This window comes from Sturnira hondurensis, unplaced genomic scaffold, assembly GCF_014824575.4.
Source record: "Sturnira hondurensis isolate 20B ecotype Veracruz unplaced genomic scaffold, ASM1482457v3 Scaffold0006474, whole genome shotgun sequence".
Classification (NCBI taxonomy): domain Eukaryota; kingdom Metazoa; phylum Chordata; class Mammalia; order Chiroptera; family Phyllostomidae; genus Sturnira; species Sturnira hondurensis.
This window is the reverse complement of record NW_028079105.1, coordinates 1,301,180-1,318,948: the sequence shown is the minus strand read 5'-3', so window position 1 is coordinate 1,318,948 and position 17,769 is coordinate 1,301,180. Positions and strand designations below refer to the sequence as shown.

General features: G+C 35.4%; 1 protein-coding gene across 3 annotated transcripts in view; it reads left to right on the top strand.

Moving 5' to 3' along the window:
* The window catches only part of PIP4P2 (phosphatidylinositol-4,5-bisphosphate 4-phosphatase 2), a 46,027-nt gene extending 29,659 nt beyond the window's left edge, over positions 1–16,368 (top strand). Inside the window, exons 5-8 of one of the 3 annotated variants that reach the window (XM_037049341.1) lie at positions 1,917–1,989; positions 5,754–5,806; positions 14,887–14,977; positions 15,753–16,368. In XM_037049341.1, coding sequence (XP_036905236.1) covers positions 1,917–1,989; positions 5,754–5,806; positions 14,887–14,977; positions 15,753–15,925 — 390 coding nt within the window. In that variant the 3' untranslated portion in view covers positions 15,926–16,368. The remainder of the gene's footprint in view (positions 1–1,916; positions 1,990–5,753; positions 5,807–14,886; positions 14,978–15,752) is intronic. The other 2 variants (XM_037049342.1, XM_037049343.1) reach the window with 2 other exon arrangements.
* The last annotated feature ends 1,401 nt before the right edge of the window (positions 16,369–17,769 follow it).

Here is a 17,769-nt window from a genome sequence, read left to right as displayed (position 1 = left end):
CAGGAAAAAATTCTTGCTATAATTTATCAAAATTTTTCTTATTTAGAAAATAAACTTGGAATAGAGGGAATTAACTCTGGTATTTCTAATTAGATAAACCACTGGGTAAAAATTTAGAAGGTATATGATTTGATATGCACAAAATTTAAGTACTTATTTTACTGCTTTTACGCTTAACCCTAAGTTTGATTTTTAAAAGTTAATTTCATAATGCCTTACCCTTTCAGGAAGGGTAAAAATAGGCTTTCGTTTGTTATTCAGCCTTCATAGGAGACAAAAAACTCCCTAAGAAAAGTAAAGAAACTTACATGAGGGCAGGCATGGGTGGAGCTCAGGAGATTGAAATTTCTGTATAAACAAAACCTGTCCCTAAGGGCTGAATGAGCTTAAGAAAGTATAGATGATTTGCTTTTTTTCCCTTCCAACTTGTATTTTAGTAATTCATGCACATAATTTCAAATGTCAAATAGGACTATAAATATTTATTAAAAATCTTGGTCATCTCTTTATCTAATTTGTCCCCAAATACCATCCCACAGAAACCTTCATCTCTTTCAGCTGCTCTGCTGACATTTACTTCCATATGTTTAAATTGTTTGCTTATCCTTTTTCTTTTTGATTAAACAATTTTAGATATTATTACCTTGTAAAATGCAGATTGAGGATTTAGCACTCATCATGTCCCTGCCCCATTCATATTTTTTCTCATCCCATACTCATGGTAGAACTATAATATTTTATTCAAGTAAACTCAGTGTTTGCATTTCTTATAATTAAGTAATCTATGATCACAGCTGAGTCAAGTAATGTATTCCATTTCTCTCATTTATGGCTTTAAAATTTTTTTGAATTTGTTAATAATTTTCCTCCCCCTCTTGAATTGAATTTTGTATGTACAAATTATTAATTATTTTCATTTTCTTTCACAGAACTATAAAATTTCTATCAGTATAGTCAAGGAATCTGTTGTTTCAGCTTCCTGCCTCACAGCTGTCACCCTTGGACTTCCTTTCATATTATCCTTGGAATTTCATGTACCATTTCCCATGTGGGATCCCTGGAAAATAAACTTTATGGAGTTTATTCCATCAAATGGTGCACATCTTCTCTTAGCTTTCTGAGAAAAGATGCAGGAAAAGAAATGTGAACACTCTTACTTCTTAAACAGTTTTTAATGTAATCACACATTCACTTTATAACTTGTTCAGATTTAGAATTATAGGTTGACCATTGTTTCCTCTCAAACATTTTAAGGATTTGCTCTGCTGTTGAGAAATTCAACTGCTTGGACCCTTTTTCTTCTTTATAGTCCTCTTGCCTCTTTTATTTTGTCCATGGCTCTGAAATGAGTCAATGTGCCTTGGGGGATATGTGTGCAAACTCATTGAATTGCCAGTGGTTCCTTCTAGTCCACTCATTTGCTTGGTGCCCTTTTTCTAGGACTCTGTGATGAATCACCTCCAGTGACTAACTGTCTCTCTCTCTCTCACTCTCAAACACTTTATTTTCTCTTTTGGCTTCTTCTTTTACTTACTGATCTAAATTATTTTTTAACTTGCATGAGTTTCTTTGTGTTCTCTGATTAATTTTTTTTCCCTTTTTCTAAAGAGCATTATCTTCTTTACAACATCTTTTTACAGCTCTTATATTTTTTCTGAGATTTGTTCTTTTTTATGCCTTGTCTCTGTTTTCTACCCATTTTTTCTATCTGTTTTCCTTTGGTGATAGATAGGAACTTTACTGAAAAGTTTATTTATTGGAGGGCAAATCTCTGACTGGCATCTCTAAGTATGCAGTAGGAGGTAAACTATTTCCTCATCTTCTTTATCCTCCCCCTTCCAGCCCTTCCCCTCCTTTCCTCCTTCTTTTGTGAAGAATTGTTGACTACTAGTGTCAATAAGTCATTTTTCTTTTAGGTTAAGTTTCTATGGGGTGTTCCATATCTCAGATCTCTTGTGAGGGTTATGCTTGGAAGATACTTTCTAGAAGGTAAGAAAGGTAATAGGATGAAGGTCTCATCCACTGTTCAAACTGTATACTTTCACTTGGTTTTTGTTTTTAGAATGCTATCTTACTCTTGCTCTCTGCTGTGCCTAATGTTGTTTAGGTCACAAACCTTTAGTCCATTCCCCTTCAGAATGAATCATTCTTCTCTTGCATGTTTTGGGAGAGGAGAGGATCCTGATATTGTGGTGTGGAGGGAAGTACAACCAATACTCTTGTTTTTACCACTACCCCTAAATTCCACCTTTGAGAGAATGCACCTGCTAGCCCCAACACCTGAGCTGTCTCCTATTCTTCATGTGAACCAGCCTGCTTTTTACTAATAGGACCTCTACAGGTGGTCAGGCACCCTTTCACGAAGTTAGGTGCCATGTGTACATCAGCTTTCCACTGTCTGAAAATCTGAGGCCATTTCTCTTCTGATTCTCTTTGTCCTTATTGTATTATACATTTTAAAATCCATTTACATTCACTTTACTCAGGTTTGGGCAAGAAAACAGAAATGCATACATTTGTCCAATCTACCACATTTAGCCAGAATTGCTGGTATTTTTCTGATCTAGGAGAACAAGATAAATCTTCCTTCCATTTATATTCACTGGTTAAATCAGCAACAACCTATACAGATTGGAGGCTATATACTTGATGAGGGTCTTTAACAAATTTTTTAAAAATATTATCTATTGATTTAATATAGAATAATACATTGTATGTATTAACACATTTATTATTTTGACTAACAAATCTTTCTTATATATATAAGCAAATTACATTTTGAAATACTATTTTTAAATCTTCAAAATTGATTTTTTCCACTTACGTTAATGAGCTCCCCTCCATTTTACCTTGCATTTTGCCTAGTTATATTTTATATTCCAAATCCTTGCCACAGATAATCTTTATAGCCACATTATAAGTGAGCTGATTGTATTTGTTCAAAAATATATATTGAATGAGTTTCAGGCATGAGGCTAAGTGCTGTGGAGAGAAGAAGGTACAATCCCTGCCCTTATGGGTTTTTCTAATCTAATAGGAGAAGACAATTAAAACAAGAATTATATGAAATACAGTGTTCTTAGTGCACACATAGAAGTGCCTAGGCTAGAGGAAGTGACAGTACCCTAAGAGCAGTAGAATGCTATATATGGCTTTTTAATTAATTCTGCATATATGGATTCTGTGCACAGAATGGATTGCATGGGGACAAGCCTGAGGAAACACAATTGTAGATGTTTGGCTTTTGTCATTCAGACAAGTGATGATCATGGTCATGAATAGTATAAGAATTTCAGAGGGATAATTGACCATACATACTGATAATAGGGTAAATGGATAAGGGAATGAAGAATAAAGACAACTATTTAAAAAGTTTATATTTAATTTTTTGAAATCATCTGGTAGTGAATTTTAGAGAATGATCCAGATTGAGAAGTTAGATTGATATATTTGTGGTATGATTTTTATTAAAGAAATTTATACACTTAGATATTTTCCTTCCAGAAGATAATCACTGAAATAATATGCAAGCCAAAGACTAATTTCTAAAACTGGCTCTTTCTTACTTAATAATCATTGCAGGCAAGTGAATCATATTAGCATATTAACACAGTTGTTATGATTAGAAACTGTAATTTTTTAGCAGAAAAGGCTGTTTTGGATTAATATATGGTATTTGAAGTTGATTTCAAAATTCCTACTAAACAGTGTTTGGTGATTAAGGGAATGCAGCATATATCTATTGGATGGCTATTATCCTTGAGAGTTTGAGATAAATGAGAGATGCTCAGTGTATGAAGAACAAACTAACTCCAAAGTTCTTAATTCTGACTCAAGAACTTTGCCTTAGTTTTATATTTATGCTGGTCATAAATGGTCATATCCTTTGTAGTATGTTCTTTGCCCTTAAAGCTTTTAACTATTAGGATAATTCATTTGCTTATTCTCTGCCTTGTTTTCCCCTTCACTTACAAAGCCCAAAAATAATTGAGACAAGTCACAGAGTTCAATAGCATTGAAAATAAAATATCAAAAAATCAGGGAGAGTAAAACAAGGTCAGAAAAAAATATGATGTAATGCATATGAATATAAGTGTGCATGATATTTAATCTTGGGCAGTTGTTAAAATGAGACTAAATTTTAGCTGTGAGTCTTTAAAGTCAACAAAAGGAGGAAAACACAGTTTATTACAAGGAGACTATGCTTTAAAAAGTCACATAAGAGAATCTTTATTGGAAAACTGAAACTCAAAAGAGAATTATTCCCATGGATTAAAATAAAAGAGAAATACAATAGATCAAATCCTCAACACCACTTTTTATTCCATCAGTGTTATAAAACTAAAGTTAAATTTACTAGGAATTCACACTATTCATACTATTTATTTCACAGCCAGGCTAGAGCCATGGATAATGTTTAGAAAAGCTAAATTTGTGTTTTCCAGAGGACATTCAATAGAATACTCATTTTATAGAACAATACTAAGTGTTATGTGAGTAAAGAGTTCCATGGTCACTGGGATTTGTGTGAATAAAAAATTACATACAAAAAATTTTATGGGTGCATTCTTTGGTACTTTTAGCATGTGTCATTGCTAATATCCTGGAGGGGGTTTTAATATGGTATGTAAAAACATTTTTTAAGCTCCAAACCATTCTGTGGGGATCATCTAGCCATATTGTTTTGAGGGACATTGCTTAGAATATTTTGCAGAAGAATAAAGGGAATATATAACCTTCAGCTAGTCCTGCTATCCAGGGAATATATAGCCTTCAGCTAGTCCTGCATGAAAATAAGGAAACTTCTTAAGACATCTGAACAGTAGAGAGTTGAATTACCTAGAATTAAAAAGTTATAAAAAGATAAATGAGTAATGTGAAATCCTAAGCAAAATTAATTTTAATAATAAAAGAAAAGTTGTTTTGATGATAAAACTGCTAATGTGCTTAAAGGAATTCTCCTAAAACTATAAAGGAAATACAAACTTTACAAAAAAGTATATATAAAAACAAACAAGATAGAAGGTGAGAAAGGCATTTTAAAACATGTTTTTGTGGTAAAGATTTACTTTAAATTTATACTGTACATTCTTTTAACTGGTGAACTTACTACCAGTAATCCATTACAAGTACTGCATAACACTACTGTGAGGAAGGTAGCCTGTTCTAGTACCTATATGTACAGGGAAGGAATTGAAGAAGATTGCATCACAGGAGTGTGTTTTGTTACATAGAATAAGCAAGGACAGAACAGAAGGTAGCTTTCTTACCTGAGTTCTACATGTATCCAATATGTTTAGTTTATTTATTTTGTGGATTTTCCACATTAATAGAATAAAAGCTGCATTTTGGTAATAAATCTAAATATTTATGTATTTAAAAGGCTAGTTCTCAAGATTTAAAGGAAAAACTTTAAAGGTACATGAAATAAGTTTTTATACTCTAGGAGTAAACTAAGACATAAATCTGAAAGAAATGACCCTAAATATAGCAGTACATTCAGTTTTCTTTGTAAAGCAAACCCAGATTGCGTCAGAACCCTGGAAAAATCATGGGAACTGTTTCAGATGGGAATTCCAAAATTTATTTTAAGGCAGAAGGAGAAGTGTCAGAGGGAAAAGATCATACAACCATGAGAAGATGATTGCTTTGCTGTGATCCACAATGGCATTTGAACTAAAAGAAACACGTTATCAGATTGGATAGTTTTCCATTGCTTTTCTTTTCAATCCCTTTCTTTATTTATTTTACAGTGGATGGAACTGAGGTTCAACACTCTGGCAAAATGCCCACACTGCAAAAATATGTAAGTTTTCTACTATTGGAAATGCTACTAGGAAATACTAGAGAACAGTTTAAAGATTCCAGAATTCTCATTTAAGTAGATTTTGATTTACGGCACACCGTGAAATGAATGGATGCTTGATATATTCATGCTTTTCAAAACAAAAAAAGAAAAATTTAAAACTCAATATATATTTCATTGTGAAATTTAAATGATTAGGCTTGATTATCACTCTCTCTCTGAAAGGAAGTCAATTTCTAAGAAATTACTAAAATTACCAGTAACCTGGTAAATGTTACTTATCAGTAACATTTTCAAATGTCCTGAGAGGTTATAATCTATTGAAGATAATCAATAATTTATATTAAAAAAATAGGCTACCATTTAAGAGAAGAGGTAGTTGTTAGCTCTTCTCTCCTACCTAAGAAGATTATTACCTGATGGCAAAGCTTACATAATTATTTATCTACCTATTGAGTCTATTTCTTTTTGTTTCTAAATGGTTTTCTTAAGGAAAAAAAAATAATGTAACAATGGGAAAAATAGAAGATGTTTTGATTAAAGACATTTTTATGGCAGCTGCGTTAGAGGTTCCCAAGTCACCCCAAGATTCCATGAATTTCTAGGGGAACTATTAGGAATTAGTACTAAATGTTTGTACTCATGTTACAGATCAGAGATCCAAGGGGGGCAATATTTGGACCACACATGGATGCCAAAAACTGTTACAGAACAACAGGGGTCCCCCCAAGGATGGTATACTAATACCGTCCAGACCACCTACTGGGCTCATTTGTCCACTGCCAGAGGAAAGACATCTCTCAATTCCAGAGATCTGTGAAAAGGAAAGGTTTATTTAAAACTATACAGACTTAAAGTAGTGACCCAATGTCCCCATTAATATATCAAAGTCTTTTTGGATACCGACAGACACCCACAGTGCTTCCTTTTCCCCCTGCCCTAATTTGGGGTACCATAACTCTGGAAAAGAAGCACATGTCTGTGTTTCAGGCCACTGGCACCATCAGCTGTCACCATCCAGGCAGGATCTCTAATTATTCCAAAGCCATGTGGCACCTTCTCATGGTCTACTGGTAAGAGTTCTTTGTACCCATTTTCCAGGCAAAGTTTCTCCTGCTTCCCAGGCCACATGGCCAAAGGGAACACCCCAAAGCCACATGGTTTATCTTCTACCAAAGTTGAAGGGGTCTGCACTCTGCCAAAAGTGCGTGGCTCTCTTCTTCACCTGGCTGCAGGGATCCCCACTCTGGCAAAGCCATGTGGTAGTGCCTGCTAAAGCTACATGCTGATTCTCTCTCACATGGCTGTGGGGGTCCCCACGCTGGCAAAGCCAAGTGGTACTCCTCCTTATTTTTACATGACTGTGGGGGTCCCCACTCTGGCCGAAAGTGTGTGGTTTTCTCTTCCATGGCTGCCACGTCTACATTTAAATTTCCATGCCAACCTTCCTCTGCAGCCCCATTTTTTACTCCTCCCACAATCTGCTATGCCTGCCAGGACTCCCATATCCTCCCAGCTTTACTGGGCTGCCATAGTGAGTCTGGACAGGCATGGCCCCATGGCGTGGAGCCAACCAACTCCAAGCTCTCATGCAGGCACTGTAACCAGGCGGAGTTGCCTCCCAGTTATGTCTTGGGTGGAAGTCACTTCCATCCCCCTGGCTCAGAGCATGGCCACAGCTATTTAACATATCCATGAAACCAGTTAAAGGTTATAGATATGTTAAATGACTATTCTAGAGGTTATCTATGAAACTTATGCTGTGCAAAACTGCTCTCAATGGCCCCTCTCCATTCGTCCCTTCCCCCAACTGACACCTGTGGGGGGGTGGGTAAGGGGTGAGGACATTGTATATGTCTTTCTAATATTTCCTGGATACCTTGAGTTCTGGACCCCATTCCAAATCCCTTTTTTGCCCCCCTCCCTTGGCTGCACCCTGTTACACTCACAACTATGATTTATTAGTGTGAAAGTATGTAAAATAAATAAGCAATAGAAAAAGGCACATGGGACAAGGTCTAGAGGAAAGAGAAGCAAATTTCTGAGTTCTCTCCCAGTGAGTCACACAGGGCCCCCTTAATTCCTAGCAAAAAAGTGTTGCAACTCACATGAAATGTTATCTATGGGAAAGGCTTATGAGATACTCAGTGTCCATGGTTTTTATTGGAGCTTGTCCTATAGGCACCTACTGCATAGCATGAACCTCATTTCCAGACTCCTAAAAGGAGAGCAGGTGTTTAGCATTAACCATATTGTTCTCACTATTTAGGCATTTTTAGCTACTCTTTTTAGTTAGGGAATAGTAGGAACTTTCTAGAAATCTAAGTTTCCAGATCCCAGCCAAGGGCCAACCTAGCAAGCAGATCTTTCTAAGGACTGCAGTCTCAGGCCTGCTGGATTAACAATAGTCTGTCTGCACAATGTCTATTTAGATAATAAAATTTAAACTGAAAAATTATTATTCTCTTCTTATATATGTGTGAACTATAACTTAAGGAAATTAAACTGGAATGTTTTGACAATTTATTTTTAGATATCGAAAATATTAGTTCTTAGTTTATTTTGTGTGATCCTTAGTATGATATGATGTGGACTGGCCCACAGTATCCACAGTGTTATGGATGAGATGAGACCAATTCACATGGACTACAGAAATTCTGTGGAGAAAAAGGGATGACATGGCACTCTCTCAGTGAAAGAGAGGGCCAGCACGGTCCTTTGCCTAGACAGGCTTTTATTGCTTTTTTGGGGCACATTACATTGAGGATGGTCCTCATTTACTATGCATAGGTTTGGTTTAGGTGGTTACCTTTTACAGAAAACAAAGCAGAGGATGTTGCTAATTACATCACGGAAGAAGGATATTTGCAATGCAAAGAAAAAGGTGGTTGAACTGGTTACACTCATCCTTGGGAAGTTTAGCATAGATTTTAGGAAGTTACTTTAAAGATATGCGGTGAACATTTGCTGCCTCAATTCAGGGTGAAAGAGTTTTAGCAAAAAGCAAGTCTCAAAGTGTCCTGGGTACAATGCAGGCCTGATTCCCCATGAGAGAACCTATCCAGGGGTGTGAGTCCTGTGTGCCAGACCTTGATTTCCACTGGCCTTTCTGAGTAGGAGCTGGTCTACATTTCCCATAGTCTCCTATAATGATATAAATACCTAATCTATTTTGATAACAGAGAAATCCTAAGAATGATTTCTAGGAAAAAAATAATTAAAAACTGCCCAAGAAATAGAGAATATGTAACTAAATATCTCCCTTTATCTCTACTAAAACTGATTCCAGCTAAATATATCTCCTAGAGAATAACTCTTTGCAGCCTATTTCTACGTTCAAAGGAATAGATATTTCTTTTTTAAAAAAAAGATTTTATTTATTTATCTTTAGAGGGGAAGGGGAGAGGGAGAGAAATATCAATGTATGGTTGCCTCTCATGCATCCCCTGCTGTGAACTGGCCTGCAACCCAGGCATGTAATCTGACTGGGAGTGGAACCGTGGTGTTTGGTTCGCAGGCCTGCACTCAATCCACTGAGCTACACCAGCCAGTACTAGATATTTCCTTTTTTATTTATTTGTGAAATTTATCATCTGAATTCTTCACTTTGTTGAATCAATTAGATGTGTGCATATGGAAAAACAAAGTGAATAACTACAAATAAGTATGCAGAAAATATATATACTAGAGGGACACTCACCCCATAAGTATGTGAATGATCCATATTTCTGTGTATTATCTGTATTTTCACAAAAATAAAGAAAATTAAATTATAGATATCTTCACTGAGAACACTAAATTGAATTTTAAAATTCTGTAGAAAATAAAAAACAACAACAAAGACTTATTGCGATTAGCAGTCTCTGTGCTAAGCACAGTGATAGTTGCTTTTAGACATAGACATACTACCTGTAATCTGCCCCATGATCTAGGAATGCAAGAGTTATTATCCTCATTTTACAGATGAGGAACTGTTGGAGTGGTTAAAGATTTAGCTGAAGTGATTTTGCTTGGTTAATTATTTTAGAACAGTGGCAATATTTTGCAAATGATAAAGAAATATTGAATGTGTAGATATTCTGTGATTGGTTAAAACATCACAAGACAGTGTATTAATGTGAAGAAAAACTTTTATCAATTACTTAAGAAACAACTTACATAGAAATTCACATGGACTAAATAAGCTTAAACAGTATTCTAGAGGAATATTGATAGAATTGGAATCACATGCCAAACATGGGAGGCCTAAAGGCATTTATTTGAGCAGAGATGCTGTTATCACATGTACACTCAGAGCTGTTACGTGGATTTCTTTTTTCTTCATAACAAAATGATGAATCATCTGTTGAAGTAAAATTCTGCGGGCCTGTGAACCAGACAATCGCGGTTCGATTCCCAGTCAGGGCACATGCCTGGGTTGCAGGCCAGTTCCCAGCAGGGGACACATGAGAGGCAACGATACATTGATATTTCTTTTCCTCTCTCCTTCCCTTCCCCTCTAAAGATAAATAAATAAAAATAAAATAAAATCTTTTATTTTACAGAATTGTATTCCTTTAAAAACAAGTAACAATATCCTGAAATTACTTTTTAAGTTATAAGAGTTACTACATCATTACTGTGAAACTATCACAAGACATGTAGGGAAGGCTTCCCTCAGGGGTCCTGACACCATGAAGTCCTTTTTCGTATTATTGTTTCTTACTCATACAATCACAGCTCAGTTGTAGCTGATGGTGAGATCCATTTTCAGTTGGGCACCTTGTGGCCACTGCAGGCTAGGAGATGAAGTCCTAGAATTCTGAAATACAAGGTAGGTTACATTTCCATGCAAATGTACTAATAGGCCTAAGACTAGTAGAGATGGTGATGATAATGATCATTAAATAACATTTCTCCATGTCACTAATATATTTCTTTGTGGATCGCCTCCTACTATTTTAAACAATAGCAGACTCTCTTTTATTTTGCTATTTAGTGCTTTCTTTTATATTATTCATGAATTCAACAAACAGTCCTGTGCTAAGTACTGTGCTCAAAATAAAAGATATAACTTTGCCTTCAGGGGATTTCATCTTGTGGGTATAAAAAAGAGAGTAAACAATCCCTGCAAAGTCTTAAGTGTTTGCTAGATTGGTTGTCTTCATCCTTTGAAATTCAAATTCATCCATTTGCTTTTCAAACCACCAGTCTTGAATCAACATGGCCATGACTTCTTCCTTCCTTCACCCCAAGATAACTGAGAGCTGAAGAAATTCTATATTGATTAGCTCTTTACAAGTGTATAGCTTTACACTTAGCTAAACCCTTGCTTGGTGTTCCTTTTTTAAATGTTCTTGATTAGCTCCCACCCCTAGCCCCCAAATAAGTTATCTCCAGATAGTTACTGTTCCTCTGAAATGCCCATCCCTTGTATCCACTACTCTTTTTCTCAGCAAAGGAGTTGCCTCATTTCTCTCTGAGATGACTGACACTCTGAACTCCCTCTCCTCTCACGTCCTGCTTAGAAACTTACCTGTATTTGCTCACTTCATTTTTTCTTCTCAGAACAAAGCAGGCCTCTTCCTTTCATGTGATCATGGCACCCCATTCTCTCTGGAGGAAAGTACAACTAGCACAAGGCCACTGAATTTGTTCTCACAAAATTCACATCCCAACTGCAAGGTCTAATAGATCTGCTCAGTCTTCATCCTGCTTGTTTTTTCTGTAGTGTTTGGTTCTGTTGATTATCCTGTTGTTTTGTTTTTTTTTACGTTGATTTTCTTAGTTTCCAGGTACCATTTTCTCCCATTTTCTCTTACTTCTTGGATCATTGACGTCACTTTCTCTTCCAAGTTGTCAAATATTTTTATTCTCCAAGGTTGTGTCTTGACCACATTACATCTGGGCTTTTTCATGGGTTCCTCTGTTATTTGCATGTCAGTAAACCCAACCAATATGCCTTTAAATCGCCCCTACTCATTCTTCAGAGCTTCAAATATAACTATACAATCTATATTTACTATTTTACCTATTGTTATTTCAGCCCTGGTGTCCATAGTCCTCTCAAACTCACCATATCCAGCTTCTTTAACCTCATTCTGCAATTGATGATTATATTAATGTATTGATGAATTTATTTCATTAATGAATGTTATCCCATTTGCCCAGCTGACCAAGCTAGAAATCTAAGTGCATTCCCCGTCTAAATGGAAACAAATCCCATCAATTCTGTTTGGCATTTTAATTCTGTCCTCTTAGTCTCACTATTCAAGCATTCAAAATCTCTACAAGACAACCACAGCAACTTTCTCATGTATCTCCTAGCCTCTAGGCTTACAGTTTTCTATCCATTTACTAAAATGATGATCTTCAAATGCAAAAATGAATTTTAAATGCTCTGGCTTCAGATTTTTTTAGTAGCTTCCAGGTTCATTGCTACAGTGTATAGTTGTGTAGATCAAACATTGAACAATCCACAGAGGTGCTGTTTCTATTGTTATCTTAGGTTTGGCTATTAGTGGCATGTAAAGTATCCTGAGGAAGGGCATTTTCTACTTACTGACATCAATGTACCATATGGACTTATTATACGCCCACTGCCTAAAATCCAAAAACAAACTACAAACTTTTTAGTAAGTTATATACAGTCTTCCAGGAAAAGGTATTTGCCTAACTTCTCTAGTGGTATCTTTGATGATGTTTTCTTACACCTCTACACAACTCTGTATGTCCCTGCCTAAACAGTCTTCAACTTACGTAAATATACAATATAGTTCCTTGATGAGTGACCTGGCTAATCCCTTTCTCATTCCTGTAAACCTGCAAAACACCTATGTAACTCCACAATTGGCAGGGAGAGGCAGTGGCAGCAAGAGGCTTGTTGCTTGTGCTGAGTCAATGGCATCATGAAGTAAGGCAGCTACAAGACTGAGGCTGTAAATTTACCTTCAAATTCCTATATGCAAGAGAAATATATTTTTTCTTAAGCTACTGTATTCTGGGTTTTGTTATCATTTGTCAACAAAAGAAACATCCAAACCTATCAGAATTTTTATGAGTTTATTTGAACCAAACTGATGAAAATTGCTGGGAAGCAAAATCTCAAAGGACTGAAAAAATACTCCAGAAAATGGCCATTTTGCACCTCGTTTTATACATTACAATTAAAAGACATAAGAAGGTTACATAAAATCCACTGATTAGATTAGATCCATAGATTAGAGAGGCAGGGAAAAAGCAAAGTGAGGAAACCTTGGGATTGGATAAAAAGTAAAATGATAGATAAAGCAAAGGCCTACCTTTGAATTCCACTCTGATCTTGATTATTTCCTTCCTTCTGTTCACTCTGGGCTTTGTTTATTGCTGTTCCTCTAGTTCTTTTAGATGTAGGGTTGAGTTGTTTTTTTTTTTTTTTTTTGCTTTCTGGTAATTGTCATCAGCTTGACTCAAATGAACTCATAAAAATTCTTACAGGTTTGGATGTTTCTTATGTTGATATATGAATCAGTAAGCTAAGATAGCCTGACACAAAGGGACAATAGATATGAACAATTACTATAAAAAGAAGCAATTACTAGAAAATAGCCAACTAGCATTTGAAAAGATGTTCAGCATGCTAGAAATCAGATGACAACTTCAATGGAATATCATTCCGACTCATAAAATTGGCAAACATGAAAAAAAAAGCAAGAATGGAAGTGTTGAGGAGGGTGAGGGGGAGCAATGGGATCTCCATATGGTTTTGGTAGGAATACAGCTTTGACATTTATTAAAGTGGAAGACATGTCTACAATGCACCTTAGCAATTCTATTCCTAGATGTATGTTTGAGAAATTCCTGTGTATGTACATAGAGTTTAGAAAACTCTTTTAGTACAGAAACCTAAAAGAGTTTAAAGCAGCCTTGTTGTAATAGCAAATAATTAAAAATAATCCTAGCTATTCATCAACAGGGAGAGTAAACTGGTATTTTCATAAAAAGGAAGATAGTCATAAAAATGAACTAGGCCTCCATATATAAGTATGGAAGAGTCTCATGTAGAGTATCAAGAAAATAAAAAGGCAAGCCACAGAAGCATCAGTCTAACACATATTCATAAAGTCTTAACACATACAGAACAACACTATATATTATTACATACTGGTACCACATATCTGTTCAAAGTATAAGAGATTTTATTGTCTATGCAATAAGTGCTTTTTGGTCATTGCCTTATTCTTGTGATGAAATAGCACTTGGGTTGTAGAGGGATAGTAGGTTCTTTTCTGGGAAGATTTCCCAGAGGTAGTGACTATTTAAGTTGTGATGAAAATTGGCATGAGTTTTCTAAGCAGAATTCACGAACTGAAATTAATGTACTAAATTGATTTATTTTGGCCCACAGAAAAGCTGCTCCAATATTCATTTAGAATGTTTTGTGGTTCCATATAAATTTTTGGATTATTTATTCTAGTTCCATAAAATATGCTATTAGTATTTTGATAGGAGTTGTGTTGAATCTATAGACTGCTTTGGGTAGTATAGACATTTTAACAATGTTAATTCTTCCTATCCATATTTCTTTCTCCAATGAAAAGTAAAATTTTAAAAAAATAATTTAAAAGAATCTTTGACGTATTCAATACATAATTCTAATAAACTTTATTGGTTTCCAATCTATGGTAGATTAGACTGCTGGAGGCAGATGCAAAGGTACATGATTTAGTATTCTAACTCTACTGTTGACATAAAATCAAGATGGCTTTAAAAAATCAAATGGTATTTGTAACATAACACTAATTTTCTACTCTGGAATACAATTTTTGAAAATATATTTTTGTCTTAGAAGATCATTACTGACCACACTGTTTTTTTGTGGATAGTGTCAATGACCAAGGCTTGAACTTTGTTTAAAGCCACAATAATATATCACAAATTCAATATTTATGATTATGATTCATGTTAGTCTTTAAAATGACATTTTTATGCATGTTCTTGTCTCTCAAGCTGAAGAAATAAATGGAAGTGTGTATGTTACTAAAGCCATATATGAGTACTCACAGATGAAATGGAGAGTGATTATGTAAATAATGTTCTCTATTGCTCTCATTAATTTACAGTTCCTCAGTGGGTACTGCTCTTCCACAAAGACGCTGCTGTGCATATATTACCATTGGAATGATCTGTATTTTCATTGGAGTTGGATTAACTGTGAGTACTCTACTCTCTATTAGAATTCTTCTCTCTCAACTTTATCTCAAGCAAATGGTGAGGCCTGAAGAGCCTGCCTCCATGGCATATCAGGTCCAGAAACTTCTGAAGGACTGTGGGCAATTGAAAGTTCAGTTGATAGACCTGTTTTGGGGGAAGCTTGCCAGTCCAGAAGAAATGGTGTCTTGGGACCCCTGTGAAGGTCCTTGACATTGGGAACTTTAGCATCTGTTTAATAAAAGCCCATTTGTTTTCACTTAATGCCAGAACCAATTTGGCCCCAGTCAAAGCCAAAGCAATACTCAATCAGCTATGCTGGTTCTTCTGTTTCTTCAAGTGAAGCACAGGTTATTATCAATGTTCACTTATTTTCAAAGGAGACTGAAACTAAGCTCTTGACATGGAGATGATCCCAGAAAAGGAAGGGATTGATCTGTTTTGCTGCCATTTACTTTCCATGCACCTTGTTGCACCTGTCTGCATATCATTAGCCAGGTGGAATTATATACATTAAGTTCCTTTTAGAGATAACATGTTTTAGTGGGTTTCTTTGCTTACTTCATTAAAATTCATGGTTTCTGTAACTAGTGGTATCATCTTATGAAATTTTACCCTGTCAGTGATAGTCAAAAATACAACAATTCATATTTTATGGGGATTTTGTAGCCTCAGAGATATAGTTCATAAAAATGACATGTAAATTAACATAAATTCTGTAAGCAAGTAGTTTAAAATTTTTTCCAACATTTTATTTTTATATTGCTTTTTATTTCAGGTTGCCACCCAAGATTTTGCAAGGCGATTTCATGCAACCTATGTTTCATGGGCAATTGCTTATCTCTTAGGTTTAATCTGCCTCATCCGAGCTTGTTATTGGGGAGCCATAAGAGTGAGTTATCCAGAACACAGTTTTGCATAAGCTTGCTTTCAAGTAAGCGATGCAGGTGAGAGTATCTAGCATTTGTTGATAACTTGCTCTGGATATCTTTAAATCATTTATCCTAATGAATTTCATTCTGATTCATCTATGAAGTTTTAAGACTTTGGGAATCTTTTATGAATAAAAGGTCATTCACTGCATCATATGCAAATAGTTTGTTTTGCTGGTAGGTTTTCAAGCTCCACGTAATAAAGTCCATTTCCTCATGTTTACATGTCTTAAAGATATTTTTGGACTTGTCATCAACCATTAGATCTAATATCACCTTTCATTTTTAAATCAATTATTCCATTACTTGCTGATCTGAGAGTATTCCCCAAAAATGTTTATAAATGTTTCTACAATAGCTTTACATTTATACTTACATTTTAATTAAATTATCAAAATCACCTGCTTTAAAATGTAAGCAATATGTATTTTTGCTTGAACTGCTTATTATAACTTTAACCTAAAATCAAGAGCCCTGGCTGGTGTAGCTCAGTGGATTAGGCACGGGCCTGTGAACCAGAGGATCGCGGTTCGATTCCCAGTCAGGGCACATGCCTGGGTCGCAGGCCAGTTCCTGGCAGGGGACACATGAGAGGCAACCATACATTGATATTTCTCTCCTGTCTTTCCCTTCCCCTCTAAAGATAAATAAATTTAAAAAAAGAGAAAAAAAGAAAATCATAGTGAACTTATTTGGGAAAAGAATTTGACTGTACCTTTGGAGACTTGACATTGACATTCTTGTCAGTTAAAAAACATTTTTAGATATTGCATGCTTGCTTTTGTTGTTTGTAGAAAGATATACTACTTTGGTAGTAATTTAAAATACAAGAAGGAAAATATTTATTTGTCCACAGTTGAAGATGCTGGATAATTTTTTTTTTGCAAAGATTACAGCACTTTTGTCTTTTATTTTTGTCTGTTGTTCTATTTACCAATTATAAAAGTTCTGGTCTTGATTTGTGAATTTAATGTTAATTAGCTGTATGTATTTCTTTATTTTAATTTTTAATTTTTTTAATTGTATTTCTTCCATTATCATTTAGTCCCCTTATACCCCCTCACTCAAAATCATGGACTGTTGTTGATGTCCATGAGTCCTTTTTCCCTTTTGTTTATACCTCAACCCCCTAAGTGTCCCCCCACCTCTGCACACTTAGCTGTCACCTGGCTCTCCATCTATGAGCCTGTTTCTATTTTGCTTGATAGCTCAGTTTGTTCATTAGATTCCACACATGAGTGATATCAAATGGCATTTGTCTTTTTCTGACTGACTTATTTCACTTAGCATAATGTTCTCCAGGTCCATCCATACTGTTGCAGAGTAAAATTTCTTTTTTATGGCCAAGTATCATTCCATTATGTAAATGCCCCATAGTTCTTTTATCCACATCTACGGGTGGACACTTGGACTGCTTCCGTATCTTGGCGATTGTAAATAATGCTGCAAGGAACAAAGGGATGCTTATGTTCTTTCAAATTAAGAGTTTGGGGTTCCTTCGGATATATTCCCAGAAGTGGATCACTCGGTCAAAAGACAGATCCATTTTAATTTTTTGAGGTATCTCCATACTGCTTTCCACAGTGCTTTACCAATCTACATTCCCACCAAGAGTGCAAAAGAATTCCCTTTACTCTATGTCCTCGCCAGCACTTGTTGTTTGTGGATTTATTGATGACAGCCATTCTGACATATGTGCGATATCTCATTATGCTTTTTATTTGCATGTTTTCATATGTCTATTGGCCATCTATATGTCCTTTTTGGAGAAGTGTCTCTTCCGATCCTTTGCCTATTTTTTTAACTGTATTGTTTTTTTTTGGTGGTGACTTTTATAAGTTATTTATACATTTTGGGTATTAA